This window comes from Anser cygnoides, chromosome 1 (assembly GCF_040182565.1).
Source record: "Anser cygnoides isolate HZ-2024a breed goose chromosome 1, Taihu_goose_T2T_genome, whole genome shotgun sequence".
NCBI classification, from domain to species: Eukaryota; Metazoa; Chordata; class Aves; order Anseriformes; family Anatidae; genus Anser; species Anser cygnoides.
The window spans coordinates 188,374,455-188,395,944 of record NC_089873.1 but is presented as its reverse complement, the minus strand read 5'-3'; the positions used below and the strand labels follow the sequence as shown (position 1 = coordinate 188,395,944).

Below are 21,490 nucleotides of genomic sequence, written 5' to 3'. Positions count from 1 at the left end.
AAAAGCTCAGTTCACTGATTTTGATGGAAAGAGTCCTTGCTGGTATAAAGAATCTTTTAAAAACTTCCAGCTAAGTCTGATGTGAGAGGTCAGACATCAGATCTCACCAGCACAATCTCCTGCTCTCCTGCTGCACATCGTTTTGCTACTCTCAATCTCTGTTTTGTTTAATGATATTTATCTGAACTCTTTTTTTTTTTTTTGGTGTGGGGTGGAGATTCACAATTAATTAGTTTTTCGCTTGATAGAAAGAGATGTTTTAGCTCTGTTCTCTGATATTACAGATTCATTCTCTAAATAAAATGGGACTATAAATCCAGTGATTTTTCAGAGATTAGTTTGGCCCATCTCTTTATTATCCTCATGCTGTGGATCATCTACCCTGCAAGCAGCCATATGATGCATAACAGAAATAAAGATGCGGTTGACAAAGGCAAAGCAGTTTCTATTTCAGAAGCTGAAACTGAATAATATATTCCACAAATAAAGGTGAAGCTCTTCACATCTCAGACATTTCAGTGCCAGGACCCAGACTTTATAATGATTTAAAGCAACCTCAACTTTACTTAGTGCAGAAGCTCTGATGCCTCTTCAGGACTCAAGACTGCCTTCTGCAGGACACACATATACAAGATGGTGGGAAGACTAGATGCTGCTTAGACCTCTGGCCAGGCATTAGGAGACTTTGAATTAAATGGGAACAAAGGGAGTGACTGTAAAGCAGAGAAGGTGAATTGCCTGGAGCTTTTTGGCCTAGAAAGGTTTTTGGTGGAAAGATATTTTAAATTATTCTGATCTGTATTCTTCCTTCTTCACTTTCTGTTCAGTATTTTCCCAATTCCACCCTGAGGTGAAACTCAAGCTGAGCTGAAATGACCCTTCACGTACCTCTGATGCTTCCCAGCAACTAAGCCCTCCTTCTTGGCACAGATACTTGCTTGAGACTGCCCACGGACACTCCTTTTGACTGTCTCAGATCTTGTATGAGCTTTTTCCCTTCTCTTTGGTTTTACTCTCCCTTTTACTTTCTTCCCCATTTACTTCTCCTCTCTTTACTCTTTCTTCCTATTGCTCTGCTACTTTTCTGACTAGTCCATCTTTACCTCCCCATCTACTTTCCTCATACTTAGGCATTTTTCTCCTCCTCCAGCTCCATCACATCAGTGATTCCAGGCTTGCAGCATAACTTTTCTTCTTACTCTGGGTTTCCCAGCTCACACCCAGATTACCCCAGCGATTACCAGGAATGTTAACTACAGAATATATTTTTTTCTAATTGTCTCTATGCATCTTCCACTTCCAACCCCTATTAATACATTTTCAACAAGTTATTCCTCCCACCCCTTGATTTCCACACTACATTACAGTTAGTACAACTCATCTCACCTCACTTTCAACATCCAGGGAATTAGCTGTCAAGGTCTGACCGCTGCAAGGTCTCTGTACAGTCAACAGGGAGAAATGATAAGAAGGGCCTATGTCTTCCCCCTGGCTGTAAAAGGAAACAGCTGTGCTTCACAGCTGCTAGACGTTTATTTTTCTGACCTCCATTTTGGGGAACAAGACTGTCACCCAACATCACATGGCACATACAGAACAATCGAGCGATCAGAATCAGCCAGCATGTGTTTACAAAAGGCAGGTCCTGCCTGACTAACCTGATCTTCTGTGACAAGATGATCTGCCTAGTAGATGAGGGAAGGCCATGGATGTTGTTTCCCTTGATTTTAGTAAAGCGTTTGATGACATTTCCCACACTATTCTCCTGGAGAAATTGGCTGCTCATGGCTTGGACAGGAGTACAGTTTGCTGGGGAAGGACTGGCTGGAAGGCCTGGCTCAGTCACAGTAAATGGAGTTCAATCCAGCTGGTGGCCAGTCACTAGTGGAATTCCTCAGGGCTTGGTATTGAGACCAGTTTTGCTTAACAGTTTTATCAACAATCTGGAATATAGAATTGAGCGCACCCTTAGTAGGTGCAGACAATACCAAGTGAGGTGGGACTGTTGATCTGCTCGAGGGTAGGAAGGCTCTGCAGAGAGATCTGGATAGGCTGGACTGATGGGCCAAGCCCAGTTGCAAGATGTTCAACAAGGCCAAGTGCCAGGATCTGTGCTTGGGTCATAACAACCCCACGCAGCAGCGTAGGCTTGGGGAAGAGTGGCTGGGAAGTTGTCTGGCAGAAAAGGACCTGGGAGTGCTGGCCGACAGCCATCTGAACATGAGCCAGCAGTCCGCCCAGGTGGCCAAGAAGGACAGTGTCATCCTGGCCTGCATCAGAACTAGTGTGGCCAGCAGGACTAGGGAAGTAATTGTCCCCTGTATGAGGCACTGGTGAGACCACACCTTGAATATTGTGTTCAGTTTTGGGCCCCTCACTACAAGAACGATATTGACTTGCTTGTGCTGGGAAGAGCAATGAAGCTGGTGAAGGGACTAGAAAACAAGAGTTATGAGGAGCAGCAGAGGGAACTCGGGTTGTTTAGTCTGCAGAAGAGGACGCTGAGGGGAGACTTCATCGCCCTCTACAATTACCTGCTGGGAAGTTGCAGCGAGGAGTGTGTTGATCACTTCTCAAGTGCCAAGTGATAGGATGAGAGCAAATGGCCTCAAGTTGCATGAAGGGAGGTTTAGATTGGATATAGATATCGGAAGAGTTTATTCATTGAGGGAGTAGTCAAGCACTGGAATGGTCTGCCCAGAGAAGTGGTGAAGTCCCTGTTCCTGGGGGTATTTAAGAGATGTGTGGATGTGGCAGTAAGGAACATGGTTTAGTGATGGGACTAAGTAAGTAGGTTGATGGTTGGACTTGATGATATTGAAGGTCTTTCAATAGCCTGAATAGCAACCAGAATAGGGATCAGAAATTGAAAGATTCAGAACTGATCACTTACACCCTTTCTGTGTGCTCAGAGCTGCGAAAGCAGCAAAGCCTGCAGAATAAAATGCTGCTTGCCCCTTTCGAACTTACAACTATCTAAAAGCAGTTATGGAAGCAGTTATATGCTATGATGTTAATAATAATAGGGAACTGAACTCAATGAGCCGGGGGTTTCTTCCAGCCCTACGTTCACCATCCTTAGGGGAAGAACAGTAAAAAATATGATGGCCCTGCTCGTAATTAAAGGGAATATTAAAGGGAATGCAAACACCTGAAATGCTTGGAGCACGCGGGTTCCTCAAGTGGCTTGTTGCAGCTAGGAACACTATAAAAGGAAACGTACCGTAATGGCTTTGGCATTGAACCCCTGGTGACCCAACTCTATCTGGATACATCTGACTTTGTCAACAGAATACTTGGAATATTTTGCTGAGTTTGCTCTCTGTTCTTGGACTTTTGTTTCTTTGCTAAGTAAATAAAACTTTTTGTACCATATCTTGTGAAATGGTGACTGCATTTAACTCTTAGTGGCAATAGTTAACCATAAGCTTACGGGTAGAAGCTGGGAATCCTGAATTCTTCTCAGGACTGACTCAATAGATAGGAAGATCCCACACCATTCCTTGAAGTAGGCTGTTGTGTATGAATCAGCAAGACTGTTATGTCTATAAGAATTCAGCTTATTAGCTCAATACAAAAAAAAACAAATGACAACCACCAATACTGGCATCAGGTATCAAGTCACTGGAGGAGATCTGGGCCCAACATGAGATAAAAGACCCTTCAAATAATTCTGGTGCTAAGTACAAAAAGGTCCACCATTGTTTGTTTAGGGCGTCTTTACAGAAAAATCAACCATGTCCCTGGAGTAAAGTTCATACCTGATCTAAACAGTTGCTCCGTAAGTAACGTAGTGCTTGCTGTATGCTCTGGGGAAGCGGCTGTCCTGTTCTCTGGACATGAACTATCAGAGGCACACCGAAGACATTCTTGTCCTTGTAGTCAGGTACTTTCATTCGCTTCATGAACTTTGGCACAGACCTGAAAATTAACACAAACAGAGTGCATGAAAATATCAAGAGTATTTACAGAACCTTTCTGAGTAACATCACGAGTAGAAACTGGTAACTGGGACCATCTCCTATTTAATAAAGATGGTCAAATAATGTTTAATGGACAATACATAGACACTTTACAATCTGTATAATTGATGGATTTCTTGATAACTTTTACAGGTAGATGGCCTCTGTCTCTAAGATATATCATGACAATCTGCTCTAACAAAAGACATTTACTGTGCCGGTGTCATTCAGCTGAAAACAACATGGTTATACTATGGACTCATTAACAAAGGACTCCTTTATTAAGGATTCAAAGGAATTGCACTGCAAAAACTACTGGAGAGGGTATCTTAAAGAAAAGGAAGTTCAGTCCTCTAACATGTTGTATGATTTTTATACCATCAGTTATGTGGTTTAGCATTTCTGTTGCCTAACAATTTACAGTAATAAATGATGGTGAGAAATCCCTATGTGCCAGATGCATCCCTGGTGTCATGCAGTCGATTCTAGTCAAGTTACTTAAGCGAAGCTGTTAAGCTTGCTTTCTTCTGTAAATGATGGTGAAAATGGGAAGAAACTGGATTCCCTCTGTGGGAGTCATGACTACAGTGGAATTCAAAAAAAAGAGGATGAATATGACCTGAATATGACAAAGATTTTCTCTTCTGTGTGGGAAGGAGATAAAACTTGGATTAAATGACCTACTGAAGGAGTACAGCATAAAGATTTACAGCTATTTAGAGTCCCACTGCTTATAAATCCTTAGAGACTGATTATACAAACTGAAGAAATATTTGCCAGGAGGGAAAACCTCTGTACAAACAGCAGGATCTAGATTTTGCTGTATTCTAATCTGACTGTTTGGAGTTGCTTAAGGTGAGACTCATTTCAGCACAGACATGCTGACAGCTAGCCAGAGGGAACTGCACCAAAAGAGAACTGCAAGCTGGGGGCTCATGTTACTGAATTTTAGCTCTCTGAAGGAGATTTAGAAAGACTTAGCAGTCCTGACTGCTTCTATACCCACTGTGGAGTGTGGTCTCCCACCTTTGAAGGGTGACCCAAACCCCTAGTCTTGCATAGGATAAGTTGCCTTTGGAGTTGTCTGTCTTCTTTCACTGACCATAAAGACAGCAGACCTGACATGCTCAGATCAGACTTGTAACTTTTTGGAATGCCTGATGTTAGTGAGGTGGATCTCACAAGTACTCCCTCGTATCTATTTTTCCATTTCTGAAGGTGAATTTTGGTAAAGTGCTTTGATTGTGAAAGTCACAATGTAAATGTCCAGTCATATTATTTTTGTACTCAACATCTGTGTATTAGGGAAAAATTCTGTTATCCTTTTGTTATTTCTCAGACACTTATAATCTTTTTATCTATGTCCGTTTCCATTCCAGGCTACCTCAGTCTATGTGGCCCATGAGGGTTAGTACACTATTAAACATGCAGATTTCTGTAGCTGTTTGCATATAAAGGGGCTGCGTTGCCGGTATTCATGTCCAGCTGCCCTTGACCCCACTGTCTGAGTGACCAGGTAGGTGTTACAGCTTTTACAGCTGCAAGCTGCCTTTAATGCAAGTCCAGACCTAGGGTAAAGTTTGCATCTTTCAATCTGTAGAGAAAATTCCTGTAACTGTTCTAACTGTTCTTTTAAATCACAAACAAAACAATATCAAATATATGAAATATTATCAGCAGCTGTTTCTTTTTGAATCAAAAAATGAATTTTGGAGAAGACTTAGTGTAAACACTTCCTCCTTTGAATCACTCTCGCCTACTCCTGTTTATTTTTCTGGAACTCGAGTGTCGTTAGAGAGGCTGGGGTTGACTCTGTCCGAGCACAGGAATGAAATCACATCTCCAGGATCTATTTCTGCCACTGAGTCACAAGGCAGCAACAGACTAAAAGGTACAGTTTCAAATTCTAGTGAAAGTCAATCGCTGCTCTGAACTGTATTAATTAAATCTTCTATCAAAATAATAGAATTGGAAAAAATTATTTCCTCCCAAAGATATCTCTTTTCCAATTAGTGATGGTACTCACCAGGTCCAGCCATGTTTGTTTGACATGGAGTACTTTTCCATGATGGCTGTAAGACGAAGTAGAGAGAATTTCTGCAGTAGATTCAGCTGGGCTGCTGACTGATTACTGATGTGAAGCGATGCTATGGAGTGGCTCAGACGATGAGAGATTTGGAAACTATGCCATCGTAATCGCCTATAGCAAAAAAAAAAAAAGACAATAGAAAAAGAAACAACTGCTTTAGTTGGGCAGAAAAGGATGGTATACTGTGAGATACAGCAGTATGCAAAACATGCATAAACATACACATTATGGCTCATGGTGTGTTGACTAAAAGAAAATAGCTTGGAGGCTCAATTTGCTCAATCTCTTGATTTTGGAAATGATCAAGCTTTGATTTTTTTTATGTTAGATTCCCAAGTGGGTGTAGGTCCAACACCTGTACTCAAGGAAGCAGCATGGCCTGTTATGCCCATTAGTCTACACACTTCCAACAGGATGTGTGAGATCTGGATTAAAATGTTCTCCTCCTGACTCAGAAATGGGATTTGATGCTTGGTCCCTCACCGCCCAGGAGACCAGCCTGACCATCAAGGTAACTGAAGATAAAGTTCTCCAAATAGCTCTATTATTAAATACTGAAAGATTTTTTAGAGAAGGGGTTGAACCCTGTATCTCCTAGGTGAGACCCACAACCACCAAGCTATTGAGACCTTCACATCTTCTCTTTATCCCAATACACTTTCTCTATATACTGCATATATTGGAAAAAACTCATTTCAGTTTCTTGTTTGGCTAAACATGAGTTCTGGCTCAAATCCTACAAACTTTGGCACTGCTTATTTACTTAGTAGTTTGCCTGAGTTCACTTGCTTGTGATGGTGGTAAGCGAGCAAGCATGAGCAGCAGCAAATCATGGCACGGAAGAATTCTCTGTAAGGATTCAAGACTGACTGCAGATCAGAAAGTAACGAGTATTTTCTCACTGCTTCTGCACACAAAAACCCACCCTACAAACAGCTGTATGTATCCACAAAGATCTTTACTCATAGCCATGCTCCTCTGGCTCAAGAGAAACTCATCCCTCTAACTTGTAACAGGTCTCCTAGCTATTAACAAAATCCTGCTTTTTATTTTTATTAACAGGTTAATTGTATACTATCATATCAACCAGATGTGTAAGGGACTGGGGCAGGGTAGAGAAATTCTCTTTGAGAACAGAAGGACACATTTTTAAAGCAGACCAGGGCATAAAAATTGTGCATGAGGCTACTGACACATACACAGCGGGGTAAATAATTTCAAAGACCAATTGAAAATAGATTCCACAATATATACAGTGTCCTATTGGATATTATGGATCAAGAGAGAAAAAATGCCTTAGTTTGTTCTATTACATCAATTCTCCACTGATTGCACATAAGAATTTCCAAAGCAGGATGTCTCTTCTGAAGTCCCACACTTTCCCTGGGAAGTCCCCTTTCCCATATAGGATGAGTACAACTGTAATGATGTCAGCCATGTGACTCCCAGACTGAGTCTGCTTCTGCTTCACTTCACAGTCTGTTCTGTTGTTAATGGAAGAGGAAAGATGGATTTGCATACATATCTTGCTACCTACCTGCTTGGCCTTGTGAGAGATGCTCCCACCCCAGAGTCTCTCCTGTCCCTAACACCAGTGGCCTCTGATTCGTTCAGGGATGTTCCATCTCTGTCCATGTCACTTGGCGTGGTCCGGCCATCAGAGACAGAGTTTCCTTCGAAATCAAGTGTGATCTGTGTGGGTGACTGGAAAGGCAACGATGGAGATTCCCTGACCCGATCATCATCAACCGGCAGACCTGGCAACACATTCTTTGACCAACCATCTACTACCTCCTGGAGTCCATTGACATGTTGCAAAATGTCATCTAAATGAGGAAAAAGGACATCTTTCTCTAAGTCCAGAAGGTCCCCTGTACTAGCATACAAGTGGGAACCTGGCACATTGTCATAAATACTAATTCTGCTCTCTTTAGGACAGCAGGCCATCAATCCGGATTCTTTTGGAGTAGAGCAGTTCTGTTTTCCTAAGGAGATGCTGCCCGTCCTCCAGTTTACACCATTACTGTTGTCAGTAGGCGAGAGGCTTTCAATAGAAAGTGCCTTTGGGAAGGTCCCTGGTTTGTGGTCCTTGGGAATATGCACAACCAAGTTCTCTTGGGAATGAAATTCATTTTTGCGGTTTTGGTCCACCACTTGTCGTAAGGCTGCTCCTGACAGAACATCTATGTCCTCCAGGTACATCCCACCTCTCTTGTTTGCTTCATGACATTTGCGTTCCTTCAAACACGGTGTGCTCACCCCACTGCTGCTGTTTTCGGACTGACTGCTTTCACTGCTGGATTTGGCAGAAAATGAAAGTCCTCTTTTGCCTGAATCTTGTCCTAAGTTTTGGAGATCACCATTGACGATCTGCACACAGTGCATGTCTTTCAGGGATTTTGGCTCATGCTGAAGAATCGGTCCGCTTATTTCTAAAGGACCTGTTCTTCCAGAGCCTTTTAGTTTTCCATGCACACCTTTCGCTTTTAGTGTCTCCATGCGTTTTAGAAAGGTTTTTGCTTTGGTTCGTGTTGGTTTCTCATTCTTCAGGTTGTCCTTGGGGAACAGGACAGTGCTTACTGCTGTGGAGTCCAACAGCTGTGTGCTTTCTACATCATGCTGGCCAGAGCAGTTGCAGGTCTCCCTGGCAGCACTGCTGATGCCGGATTGACTCCTGTTGTCACTTCCCCCACTGCTCTCACTGTGAATAGATGAGACCTCAGGTTCACTCAGATCTGTAAGGACGCTCTCGCTGCTTGTTGTATTTTTCATTTTAATGTCCCCAGAAGATCCATGTCTGTCTGATCGGTGAAGCAAAACATCAATATCGTCCACTCGAGACCATCGTCTGCTAGTTCTCTGGAAAGTCCATTTATTACTGATAGCACAGAGGTCTTCTTCATCTGAATCTTCACTCTGGAAAATAGCAAGTGACATACATTAAAAGCAGGTGCCTTTGTTATTTGAATTAATGCGACTGCTGCTCCATGTGAGCAAGAAATGGCAAAGCCTCCTTGAACTTAGTCTTATGAAAGATCAGCTATCAGTCCTTTCATAACAGCCTCCTTTATTTAATTGTAAAGACTGCAGTGAGCATCTTAACAAGTAAGGAATAAAAGCCTGCTCATTGTTAGGGAGGTCATGAGTCCTATCAGTGCCTCTTGGCTTCTGTGGGGTGGTTTGCCTTTGCCCTAAACTGCATAGGACTGATGCTCATAGTGACTGCCCAGAAAAAAACACACAACAAAACAGATTTTGAAAGGTCCATGTAGAGAAAACCTGACTTGCAGGGATGGTGTTAAAATATATACAGTACAGACTGGGCAGTGGCTGGGTACTACAGCAACATGAGCCATTCAAGAACCCAAGACAGCAAATATCCAACACTAACCTTAGTTTTGCAGCGAGAGCCAAGTAAACATTGGCAATAGCAGCAGTAATCTTCACAGATAGGTGAATCCAACAAGATTCATGTTTCAAAAACATGTCAGATAAAATACTTCAAAATAACACTTAAAAATAAAATAGCAGTAACAAATAATACTTGGAAGTATTATTGCTCAGGGTGAGTCTGAGGGCAGGTGTGGGGATGCAGAGCACCAATGCTCAGTTCTGGATGGGGCAGTGCCCAGCACTGAGGTGAGTCTTCTGAGAGTGCCAGCCTTTGCCACCAGAGGCATCCCATGAGTGATGACCCGCTCCCCACCCCATGCTTTTTGGTTTCCCCCCACCTTTCCCAAGGCAGCAGCAGCCCCACAGCTCTCCCTGGTCTCATCTGGACCCCAGCCCTCAGCCTTGGGCATGCAGAATTGTGCTTATGCTTTGGCAGCTCCAGGAGCTAATCTTCAATTCAGACAACATGTACCTTGAAAAAAAATTGGATAAAAAAGCTCTCCCCATGACATTTTTCTCGTCTGTTTGCCCAGACAAAAAAGAGACATCTTCAGCATGAAGCACACAGTGTCAAACTCGCTGTTCTCTGAGGATGTGAAGCCCACAGCTGCTAATGAGTATCCTTTCCTTGACTTTCAACTGGGTTTATACTGCATTATTTTTGTACATTTGTTTTAGAGCCGAACAAACTAACTTCACCTACATGACATCCAAACAGCTCTTCACATTCTTGGAAGCAGTATGAAGGCAGTAAAATATGACAGGCTGTCAGACTAAAATGAGGTGCTAAACCAGAAAGACTATTTTGGGACTGGAAAAATTCTCATTTTAAAAGTCTATTATTAGAAGTATTTTTCTATGAGGTTTTGATGGTAAAGTTATCTCCCATCTCTGACTAGATCTCTACTGGCCTGTCTAATTGAAAAATGTAAAACAAATTTTACCAGAACCCCTAAACCTTAAATAATGTGAAACCTCAGGAGATAGAGATGGGGATCAGCAGTGTGCCAGGCCTCCCTCTTGCCATAAGCTTTTCCCAGTTTATCACTTCAAGTCAGCCAGATGTTTTAGATCATGTCCAAGCTATAAAATAAAATACAGCTATGAAATTTTGGGGTTAGTCATTCCTGTTTTATCTGTTAATGTCGAGGTGTGCAGTGCTCCTGCAGCTGGTGTTAGTTCATGGGAATGAATGGGTATCTTAGTTCTGCTGCTAGCTGGAGAGAAAAATTAAGCAGCTAGTGAAGCACTAGGAAAGGGGCTAGAAAAGGCTAACACTACTTTGACCATTTTGTCTGCAGGGAAGAAATGGAGTATCAGCCAGCTCTACCTTCATTTCAGCTTGGCAGTTTGCTGTATGTGTTAAACGAATGGTCGACTGCACTGAAGAGATTCAGGCTCTTCAAAATCCATATTGTGGTCTTTGTAGTGCCACAAACTAGATATTTTAAAAACTGCAAGGGATGTACTTTAAAATATTTAGTAGTGGTAATTATATCTACAAAGCATATCGCTGCTGAAGTGTTCATGGCACCAACCAATAGGATAAAAAAATATATTTTTATTTATTGTACATCCCAATAAACAAAGGGGACCTTAAAGAAGATTCCTTGCTAATACAAATCCCTGTTGCTGCACTAACATTACTGTATGAACTGTCAGGATTTAGCCTGTATTTTCTACAGGCTAGAATAGATTAAACTAGCCAAAGTGACAGAGACATTGTGAAAAACAACAAGAGGAGAGCACAGAGTATGAGTAGACAGAAATAAACATAAATTCAGTGGTGAATATACTATAACTAATTTTTAGAGATTTTTTTTTAAGAAGGTAGAGTTGAACAGAAATTGCAATTGGTAGTAAACAAGTTTTGCAACTAACCACAGCAAAGAGAGGATTATGTTCTGCCCAAGAACCAGTCAGAAAATGCAGAGGGCTTTTGCTATTAAAAAAAAAAAAGATTTAGTTTAGTTTTTTAATTGGTAATGAAACATGCTTGTGTTTCATCAGAAGAAAAATCAGACGAAATTATCTGGATACTGAAATGCTGCTATGGTGACTCACTCCAAATTCAGCTACGCTGTGTGTCCTGTGACATAATGTGCTATTCTTTTGATGGAATCGGTAGAAATTCTGGAAGCCACAAACATCCTGAATGACCCATTGTTCTTGTTCGCTATCAGAGTGCCCTGACAAATGAGATAGTCCCCAAAAAATGCAGAGAGCACTTCACCAACCGACGTGTCACCAGCTATGGGGACAGCAGACCGAGAGTAGGTCTCAAAGCCACAATTCATTTCACACAGAGGGAGCAGACATCTTGGAGCAGCGAGTGTGTACTTCTACTGACCTAGGTTGAAATCAAGTGCACAGCTTTGGAGCACGTTCAAACGCCCATTTAATACCAGTATTCTTGGGAAGACGAGAAGGGGCAAGTTTCTTGAGAAGTGACTGATAACATTTGCCAAAGAGAAAGAGGTTTTGACTCACCGATTTGTCACAGCTGATTTAAAATAGTACAGCTTTTTGAGCAAGGGTATACTTTCCTAAGATACAGAGGGATGCTAACAAAAGGCAAAAAGTAGGTTTATTTGCAGTGGAATTTTGCCACATTTCTCCAGCTGGGTGCAGGAATTCTCATAAATCGACAGCTGCAGAAGGCAGTTAATCCAAAAGCTAATCTCTGTCTGTCCAAATCGCTTACGGACATATTTGCAACACATACACAAGGATTTCTGTGTGCGTCTCGATGAAGCCAACGGGAAGAGAGCAGCCCACAGTGTGAATGCACCTCCTAGCACGAGGCGGGTGGGTGGTGGGGAACGCTCACCCCTCGTTGGCTTTCACAGGAACCTTCTCTGGCAGCTCGCTTGGCCGTGTTTGGATGAATTGCTCAAGCAGCTGCGCTCGTCCTGTGCGAATCTGTTATGCTGAACCTCCAAAGCAAGCTGATTTTGCATTTCATTGTTCAGATCACCATAGAGACTATTAGGAAAGGCAGTATCTACCATTAAAAAAAAAAAAGTTTACTTGATTCAATTCCAATTCAATTCCAGACCCAATTTCCAGGTTTTGTACTTGCATTTACATTTTTTTTTGTCAGCAGTCCCTCTTCTCTCATCTTCTCCCCCCCACGTTCTCATCTATTTTCTCTTGCTCTGTATCTGCCATCACAAATCTCTTCTGTCCCCTTTCTCCATGTTCATCTGTGCTCTGCTTCTCCCTGGCCTCATGCACTTACAGACCCAAATAGCTCCTGTCCCTTGAATGGGTACCAGGCAGGGCAGCCACACTCCCACAGCAAAATAATGGTCACCCACAAGTAGAGCAGCTGAGGGCTTCAACCCATTCAGAAGAGGGAGGAGTGGCAGCAAAATTTAATAAAAAATATGATAACTAGAAAATACTCCTTTTTTAACCAACACAATCAGACACCTAACGAAGCAAGCAACCATACAAACCTCACACCAAACCCAAAACATGTCAAAGAGCAGGAGAGGAACTAACATCTAAACAGAATTTCCAAAGGATAATCAGCGTTCACCTATGTGTTGCTTTTTGCAATTCCGTCCCTTGTGCAGCTCAAATATCTCTGCTTGAACACAAGTACACGTGTGCATGTACACAACCCAGAAACCTCTCCAAGCAGATCAATGACACCATTGATTGAGTTGGCCTTAGCTGAGCGACCTCAGCCTCTCGCTGTACTGCCTACCTGCCCCAATCATAAAGGGATCTTGTAGCCAGGGGATTTTGCTGTTCTTTCTGTCAGGTGTGAGGTGGGTATTTGATGTGGAAAGTGTTGGCACTTAGCAAGGACAAGAAAAATCCATTGGGACCGAGGCAGTGAAGAAGAGATGGTATTCCCCTGGCTTCAGTGAATGGACAAAACGCACTCTAAGTAGGCTACGTACACAGGAGAACAAATGGGCACGGGCAGAAGGCAGAATATCTGGACATTAAACCCATTCTTTGTCCAAGTTCCCTCAGTGTACAGAGTATAAACAGACCAATTCTACAAAAATACAAAAAATACCAGTTTTTTCTTGGAGGAAGTTTTTAAAAAGCATTAGACAAACAGTCTAAGAAAGACAAATATACTCCAAGATTTCTCAGCATCAGCCACTACCCCGTTGTGCGCCTGGGGGAATTTGTGACTAGAAAACCAAACGTTCAACAGTTAACGCTGGGCATGTTACAAAACTCTCAAAATCAATAGGCAGCTTCTGCATTCCTCACCGAAACCCTTTAAGCTCAAATAATTCCCGTGTTACACAGGAGTTATAAGGATGACGGGATTTATTTTCATATTCTTAAGTGGGAATAAGTCAGAACAAGAAATAAAGAAAACCTATTGTTTCCATTCAAGGAGCTTCCATTTTTCCCTAGCCGGATTTTCCATTGTGTACTCACATGGCATTGGCAAACAAGCCTGCCTAATGGAAATGCACTGTCTTTTCGCCCACTAACTTGAATCGCAGATACATAAAGCTTTAAGTATTGCATGTGCCCTTTTAACACACGTAGTATTGTTCCTGCTGTATTCGTCACAGTTTTTCCTTTTTTCTTTCTATCTTCAAGATTCAGCAAACTGTTGTCCTTCCACATAATGCTGACGCGCATGTTCAGAGTCAAATACACTTAACTTACTTTTAAGAGCGTTACTGACTTAAAAACTGAATTGGGGAGCTCTAATCACAAAATCCAAGGCAAAGCCCGCACATTTTATGAAGTTTCCTTACCTTTTTTCTTTGGAAGTTCACATCGAGTTTCATTGAGGCGCACTTGTTCAGTGTGTTCAGTCGTCTACAGGGTAAAGCAAATTCAAAAGATTAGCTGCCTCTGATTAAAGGGCATGACTTTTCATAAGTTCAAAAGCTTTTCTCTTATCTGCCTGTAGGGTGCTAACTGCATACAACAGGCTTCAGAAAACGATACTGTTCATATTATTCCAGGCTATGAAACTACTGTGTTAAAAGGGCATCTTAGCCTCCCATTCCTTGATAGCTAGTTTTTCTACACTGCTTTTTTAATTCACAGACACTTAAAACACTTAGCAAAGGAAACTGGTATAAACAAAACACCTGTGATATATGGAGAAATGACAAGAGAATAAGGACATAGGTTGTCTTCTGCAGGAACGTAGCATAGTTGGTCTAAAAAGGTTAAATGCAAATGTTAGGGGATTTCAAAGCACTTGTGAAAGACAAAAGAAAAAGTCAGTTTTTGATTCAGTTCCTCACTTTAGGCAGTTAATACATCCTTTAAAAAGCTAACGTAAGAACTTTTAGCAATTAAACATTTTTTTTACAGCCGATAGTTCCTTTCCTACACCTGTGGGTCTTATAGACAGGTTAACACACCCAAAATGTAACAGATTTAACATTTTCTTTAAATAACTATTTGTCATTATTTTTGACCATGAATTGTTTGTAATGATGTTACCAGGAACTCTGAAAGGCTTCTGCTCATTAAATCCAAGGCTATTCCATGAAGATAATAGATTGAAATGACAATCTGATAAAAATGGAAAGTGAAAACGTGTGTGTGTCCATGTGCAGAGAGAGAACATAAGAAAACATTCTCTTTCAATAGTGGACCTACTATGTTAAGCATAAATGCTTGCTTTTTATTTATACTTACAAATCCTGATTCATGAAACTACCCATCTTCTAAAAGCAGAGGCTCAGAGTTAAATATGCTCAACTGTAAACATCTTCCTGATTTAGGGCTGAACTTCAAAAAATATAGAAAGGCAGATTGAGGGAGGCATGTGCCCACAACACTCTTGTGGGTTGCCTGTTATCTATGATGTCTTTGCAACAAGAGCTGCCCCTGTTGCTTCTGCGTCCCAGGAAGAGGCTGCAAATCTCCAGAACTGATAAAGTTTGAAATATGTGTGAGAAGTTACAAGGACATGTGAAAAAAGTATCTCATCTACGATATAATCTCTCATATGGCACAAGAGCATTACAGCATTAGCATACTCCTCCCTCTGACTTCTAATATTAGAAACCATTTCAAATTTTCACCACTTATAAAGAACAGGCTCACCAAATGTGGATATTCCTTAAAAAATTTCCTTCGCAAAGTACCACCTGCTCATTTGTAGATAAAATACTTCTCCTAAACTCAAGCCAATAAAACCCGTATGCCATATCAGAAAAGCCCTACACTCATCATATTAATGTGAGTATAATGCATGCACAAGCACAGCCTACATGTGTGTTAGCAACGGCCTTGTAATAAATTGCAGGCTTTGTGGCTCTGTAACGATATCTTCAGCCTTCTGCCCACAGATCCTCCTCCTCAGGGATTACATCTATCATTGCAAAACTCATCTTTTGCCCAAACATGGAATTTTGCAATGCAAAGTTGCATTTTCTTGGGGCTCCAGCTGAGTAATGTTCTGCTCTTCTTTTGAATGTAAAATGTTTAAATTTGCATATTGATATCGATTCCAAATATGTACAGGCACAGACACAAGTTCAAAGGACTCCAACCCAACTTCGTATTTGTGGAGACAGCTTCCTCTGAGGGGTGAAAGCAGCTCAGATATGAATCCCTGCACCTCTGCGTTAGCTGCCCTATGCTGGAGGGACAATTTTGTAGCTGCATTTCCACAGTGATGTGCTGTTGTGTGCAGCACACTGCTGGGCTGCCTCCCACCAAACCTGGCCACTGCACAGCTGAGTCAAGACACTGCTGCAGTGGCTTTATATACGCCATTCTAGTCTGCACAATGAGCAACAACTGGCATATCTGGAGGTCTTTACAGTGGCACTTTATTTCACCTGAATGCTGTGGAGTGCCCTCAGTTTGTGTTCCGTTAGTGTGAGCGAGACCTGGCAATGTCCTGACATCCCACCTGAGTCTTTCCCCTGGGTCTTTTCCCTGGGTTTCTTTCCCCTATCTGACAGACTAGGGTTGAAGGACAGCGTGCTAGACCCCAACAGACCACAGCACCATCCGGGGTGCATCCAGACCACGGACTGGAAAGTCCTCCCTGGTCCCTTGACCTACACGTGTCCCACAAGGTTGAATGGGAGCAAGGAGTGAGCTAAACTGATGCCCAAAGGCTCAGAAATCCTGAGAAACCACTACCTCCTTTGAAGCTGCTTGTCACACCTCAGTAATCAGCCTCCATCTCCCTCATCTCCACGATAGCAGGCTGGAAAAACTCCCCTGAGTAGGCCTCTGGTCTCCGCAGCAGCCCCTGGCAGGTGATTTCTGCAACTGTTTCCTCAAGAGCTTATAAAATAGCCTTACACTTACTGCCTATTTGCACTTGTTTAGGTGAAGAAGATGTAGAAGGAAACATTTTACATGCAGGAGTCAGTGCTCCTTTCACTCAGTGTGATGCCACTTGCCACCTAAAACCACAGGAGCACGCGATGCACTTTAGGAGCAGGATGAGAGGAAAGTGACAGCCAGTGACTTAACACTTTCAAGAAAGTGTCATGGTATTTCTATAAAAGAGAGCTTCGTCTTCAGCACAGAAAGGTGCAGAAAGCTCACGGTCGAACAAACAAAACCATCCAAAGCAATTGCTTTCCTGCTAACTGCATTACTCTCAGCGGAGAACTGACAGGCCAGCTCTATCCAAGCGAATGTCGTTGCTTAAACTGGAGGCTTAGAAAGCCTCACCATGGTGCTGGCTGCTTTCTAATCTGGCTTTTCTGTGAGGAACTCACTCCATCAAAAACAAAACTACTTCTTAATGGGAGCCAGGGGCTCAACCTCAGGTTTTAAATTTACCCATCTACAAAACAACGGCATGCTGTTTGGGGCTTTTCCAATGCTGTGGAAAGATTTGCCAGTGAAATTAGAGACCTAATGATCAGATTTGTTAGCTTGCCTGGTACTAACAACTCCAATCAAAGCCAGTCTGTTTCGACTTCTTATGCCCTGTTGATGTGCCAGCGATGGCAGAAAGCTTTTCTCATCTGCTTAAAGTCATTAGATGACTGACAGCCAAGTCCTCAACAAATCTTTCCAAAAAAAACCCCAAAAAATAAAAGTCTCTGGCTACAAAAGGCTGTTACTAATGTCCCAGTCAAAGTGAGAGAAGCACTGCACATGGGAAAAGGCTGACTGTTTCTAATGTTAACAAAACACAAAATCTGGACTTGAGAAAAGGCAGAAAAAACACATTAAATTAACACAAGAGAGGTAGCTACGTAGAAACCAAATCATCTAGGATGCATTTGAATGTTTGTCTGGAGAGCTCTGCAGTGTTCAAGAGAAGCCTGGAAAATATTCGCTACAATAAGAACTTCCCTGTTAATTGTATTTTTTCTCCAGATCATCACAGGTAAACACTATGGTGAAACATCATCTCTGTGTTGAAAAGTGTCCCTTGAGACAATACTTAAACATAAAAGGAGTAATTCAGGTGCCCAAACACAGGAGTCTGGTGCTATTTTAGATCCCCAAGAGTGTCGAGCCTGGCCTTCAGCTGCTGCAGGTCCTCTTGGTCCAGCCAGCCCATAGAGAAGTCTGAGCTATCTGAGGAGATCTGAAGTGGCATTAGATACAGGTATTTAGGACTCTGAATCCCATCCCCGGTGCTGTGCTTATTTACCCTTCTAGTGGAAGTTCATCAGAAAGAGGGAGTCTCTGAATTTTGTATCCTGTACAGCAGCAAGCAGCACACACAAATAAATACAATCTTGCAGCCAAGAACAATCTGATTATCTGGAAAACCTCAAGGGTGACCTGTTGTCCTGCCTGAAAAGCTATCCAGATAACAGGAAGACAACTTTAAAGCAATGTGGAGCTCCATGAATTCCCCGTGACATGTTCAAGCAGCTGCTTCCAGCATCTGGTGGGGAATGCAGCACAGGGAGCTGGCTGGTCATGCAAGAGGAAGCACCATCTCTAGTGGGGAGGGCTGGCGTGGACTGGCATGGACCAAGCAAACACATTTTATGGTTCTGTAAATTCCTCTCTGAGGGAAATCCTACCTTATTTCTTTGTTTTATCATTACTCCTAGCCAAGTTTATGTGCTGCATACACTGGCTTCTTCTGGTGTGAGGGAATTTGGGAAGAGGCCATCCAGCTCTTCATGTGGGGCTGTGCTGAAGACTGAATGCTGAATAAGGGTCTTCCCAGCACTGGCAGAGCTGGTGTGCAAAGCTCATATTGGCACATCCCTGCTCTGCATATTTCGTGCATGAAGAAGATATGCTGTTTTCCAGTCCTACCATTTTTATCATTGCTGCAACTGAGTAAGGCCACACACTCACACAAGGTGAACCAACTCTCCTTGAGATCAATGGGAGCCATTCCTCCGGCTTCAAGGCAGGGCTTTTCATGCTGCACGTGGAGCTGGGCTTGTTTCCTAACAGCATCCACAGCAATATAACTCAGCAGATTGTGTTGACTATACAATCACCATTTCAAACTCAATAGTACAGTATCTCATATACTGCGACTTTTGGATTACTATCAAACTAATAGACATGGATTATGCAAAAAGAGGCTGCTGGCTGTTTGGCACAGTTCAGGTTTTAAGATCCAGGTGTAAGGCCCTAGTATCATAGTAGCATTACATACTTATTCTTTATATATTGTCAGTGTATTTACATGAATACAAAAAAGTACAACATGGCTTGGCTTTTCCTCCTCACCCTCTTATCACAGCGGCCAAAAAAGTTCCCAGAGCAGAGTCTGTTGCTGCTATTTTGGAAATGACACAGAGATCCAGCTATAAAATTTTCATGCCCAATTATTATTTTGGCAGGCTGACAACGCTTGCCTGCAGATTGCATGGCAATTTTCTATTGTTCGTTACTCAATAAAATCTGAATGGAATCTCTTGATAGGAAAAAAGATACGCCTCTAACCCAAAGGCCTCCAATTTGGTCTTTACTCTGCCAAATTTTCAAATGATATTGTCAACAGCAGGAGTGGTAGAATATCTCAAAAAGGTCACAGAAATCTTTTACAACTGGGAGTCTTAGGCTTCCTGACTAAAGTACTACCAGCTGCCTTAAAAAAAAGAAAAGGTTCCTTTGCATTTGTGGCTCATATTTTCTTGTATACTGCAATGTCACAGAAAACTGATTATAAAATGAGGTTAAGAGTCTGATTTCAATCCACAAGCGCAGAGAAATTCAGTGTTTATGCTAGAACTACTATAGTTCAGAGCACTCCAGCTCTGAACTATAAAATTATCTTCCTAATAAAATGGAGAACCCCACTTTGTTCACTCCCATGGCCTCAATGCACCGTTAGTGAATGTGAAGGCTTGGTCATGCGTTGCTTTGAGTGCAGTGGGAGTTTTGGGTGTATGAAGAATGGAAGTTTGGCACCCAACCTGGTAATCTGTACTTGCAGAAATAATAACCGACCTTTTCTTAGCTTTCTGTTTCAGAAAAGTGTGTCACAGCCCGCAGCTCTTTTATGCCATACTGGCATGCACCTTATAGTAATGCCAACACAAAGCAAGGGTAGAAGACTGGCCACTGTGGTTGGCCGAGCTGTGAGCATTTACAGTATACTGCAAAACTTGGAAAAAGTTCATTTTGTAGTTACAGTAACACAGTTTGTAGTGGAGGGAGTGACTGACTGTTTACTGTTTCTGATGAACCTGAAACTTGACATTTGGCACAACTGCTTTTTACGGGTCACTCTCAGTTAAAAGTTTGGAACTCCTGAATTACAACAAATTAAAAGTCTGCAATCTGAAAACATGACTCTTCCATCTCTGTGATCTGTGTATAATGCTTCTCTTTCTACCTGACTCATATAACAGGTGTCATTCCTTTCTTAGATCTAAGCTTTTTGAAAGCACCCAACAAAAATTAAAGCCAATGGATGTTGTCTTCAGAATAAAGTAATTCCAGAAGAAGTTACTAGACAGTCATGAAAACCTTTACCCTTGAATAAAATAATTTGGCAAGATCTGTGTCTAGCCTTATGTACTGTAGGTCTCAGCAGTATCATTTGATTTAGGCTAATATAAAGCATTGTCATATCAGTACATCTCTCCAGCTGCTAGTTTATTTTCCAAAACCTCATATTTTAATAAAAGAGAGAGAGAAAAAACAACAACAACAACAACAACAACAAAAAAAAAAACGCTGAAGAATCTCTAGCTGTTCATCTCACAAAGAAATCCTCATTAATGCAGACCTGGTGTAACCATTGCAGGTATATCTGTGAGTCTACAGAAAGTCTGGAAGAGCAAGAGGTGCTGTCATTTAGCTGAGTAGATGCTGGATGCTTTTGACTGTAATTGCACCACTACTATTGCTCATTATTTCAGAGAAGAAAGGCAGGGGAGAGTCCTAGAGCTATGCAATGACTGCCACACACTGTTTGCTTTTACAAGAATGGTACAGGGACAGGGATAAAGGTATTTTTGTATAGTGCTTCAATTTTATGGAAAAGGGTGGGTGGAAGAGATTTCAACCTTCTACCACTTCCAATTTCCTAGACTACAGCAAGGTAGTACCAGACTAAATCAGTGGTATGTATGTATGTGTGGGAAGAAGGTTTCTTAGGTATGGGAAATCCCTCCCACCAGGTCAGTAGGTCAAGCTTGTAGTTATTCCACTCCGTGGCATCTTTGAGAACAATCACTGTTTTTACCACAGATTTCTTCTCAAACACAAAGGCTACTACATGGAGAAAGATGGTAGTCTTTTCCCCATATCTGTAATAAACAAGGGAGTTTTGGGAAAGCATTCTGACAGCTACGCCCAGAAATTTTCTGGATCCTCCAGGAAGGAGGGCAGCTCCTGGCCTGAAAAGAGGGACCACATTAACTGTCTTTCAGCCCTGCTTCCTGTCACTCTAGGAAACCCTCTTTGCAGTCTTCCATCACAGGGTCATTATCCCTGCACGCACAGTGTGATGTGCAATGAAACAGCACATACTCTCTGACGACTTTAGCCACAGTTGAAGAAGGGGAAATAGAGTTTTGTCCAATTATTTTGACGCTGGTGTTGTGAAAGTTTCCATAACATGTAATAAGGCGTGTTTGGTTAGGGGCCAGATGCTCCTTTGTCCTTACTGAAGTGGTGAGGAGCAGAACCC

The 21,490-nt window shown here is 42.1% G+C and overlaps 1 protein-coding gene across 8 annotated transcripts in view; it reads right to left on the bottom strand.

Moving 5' to 3' along the window:
* STARD13 (StAR related lipid transfer domain containing 13) overlaps positions 1-21,490 on the bottom strand; it is a 295,560-nt gene that overhangs the window by 17,337 nt on the left and 256,733 nt on the right. For all 8 annotated transcript variants that reach the window (XM_048081200.2, XM_048081201.2, XM_048081204.2 and 5 more), the window contains 4 exons: positions 14,187-14,250; positions 7,589-8,967; positions 5,989-6,162; positions 3,762-3,921 (listed from right to left, as the gene is read on the bottom strand). In XM_048081200.2, the coding sequence (XP_047937157.2) occupies positions 3,762-3,921; positions 5,989-6,162; positions 7,589-8,967; positions 14,187-14,250 (1,777 nt within the window). The remainder of the gene's footprint in view (positions 1-3,761; positions 3,922-5,988; positions 6,163-7,588; positions 8,968-14,186; positions 14,251-21,490) is intronic.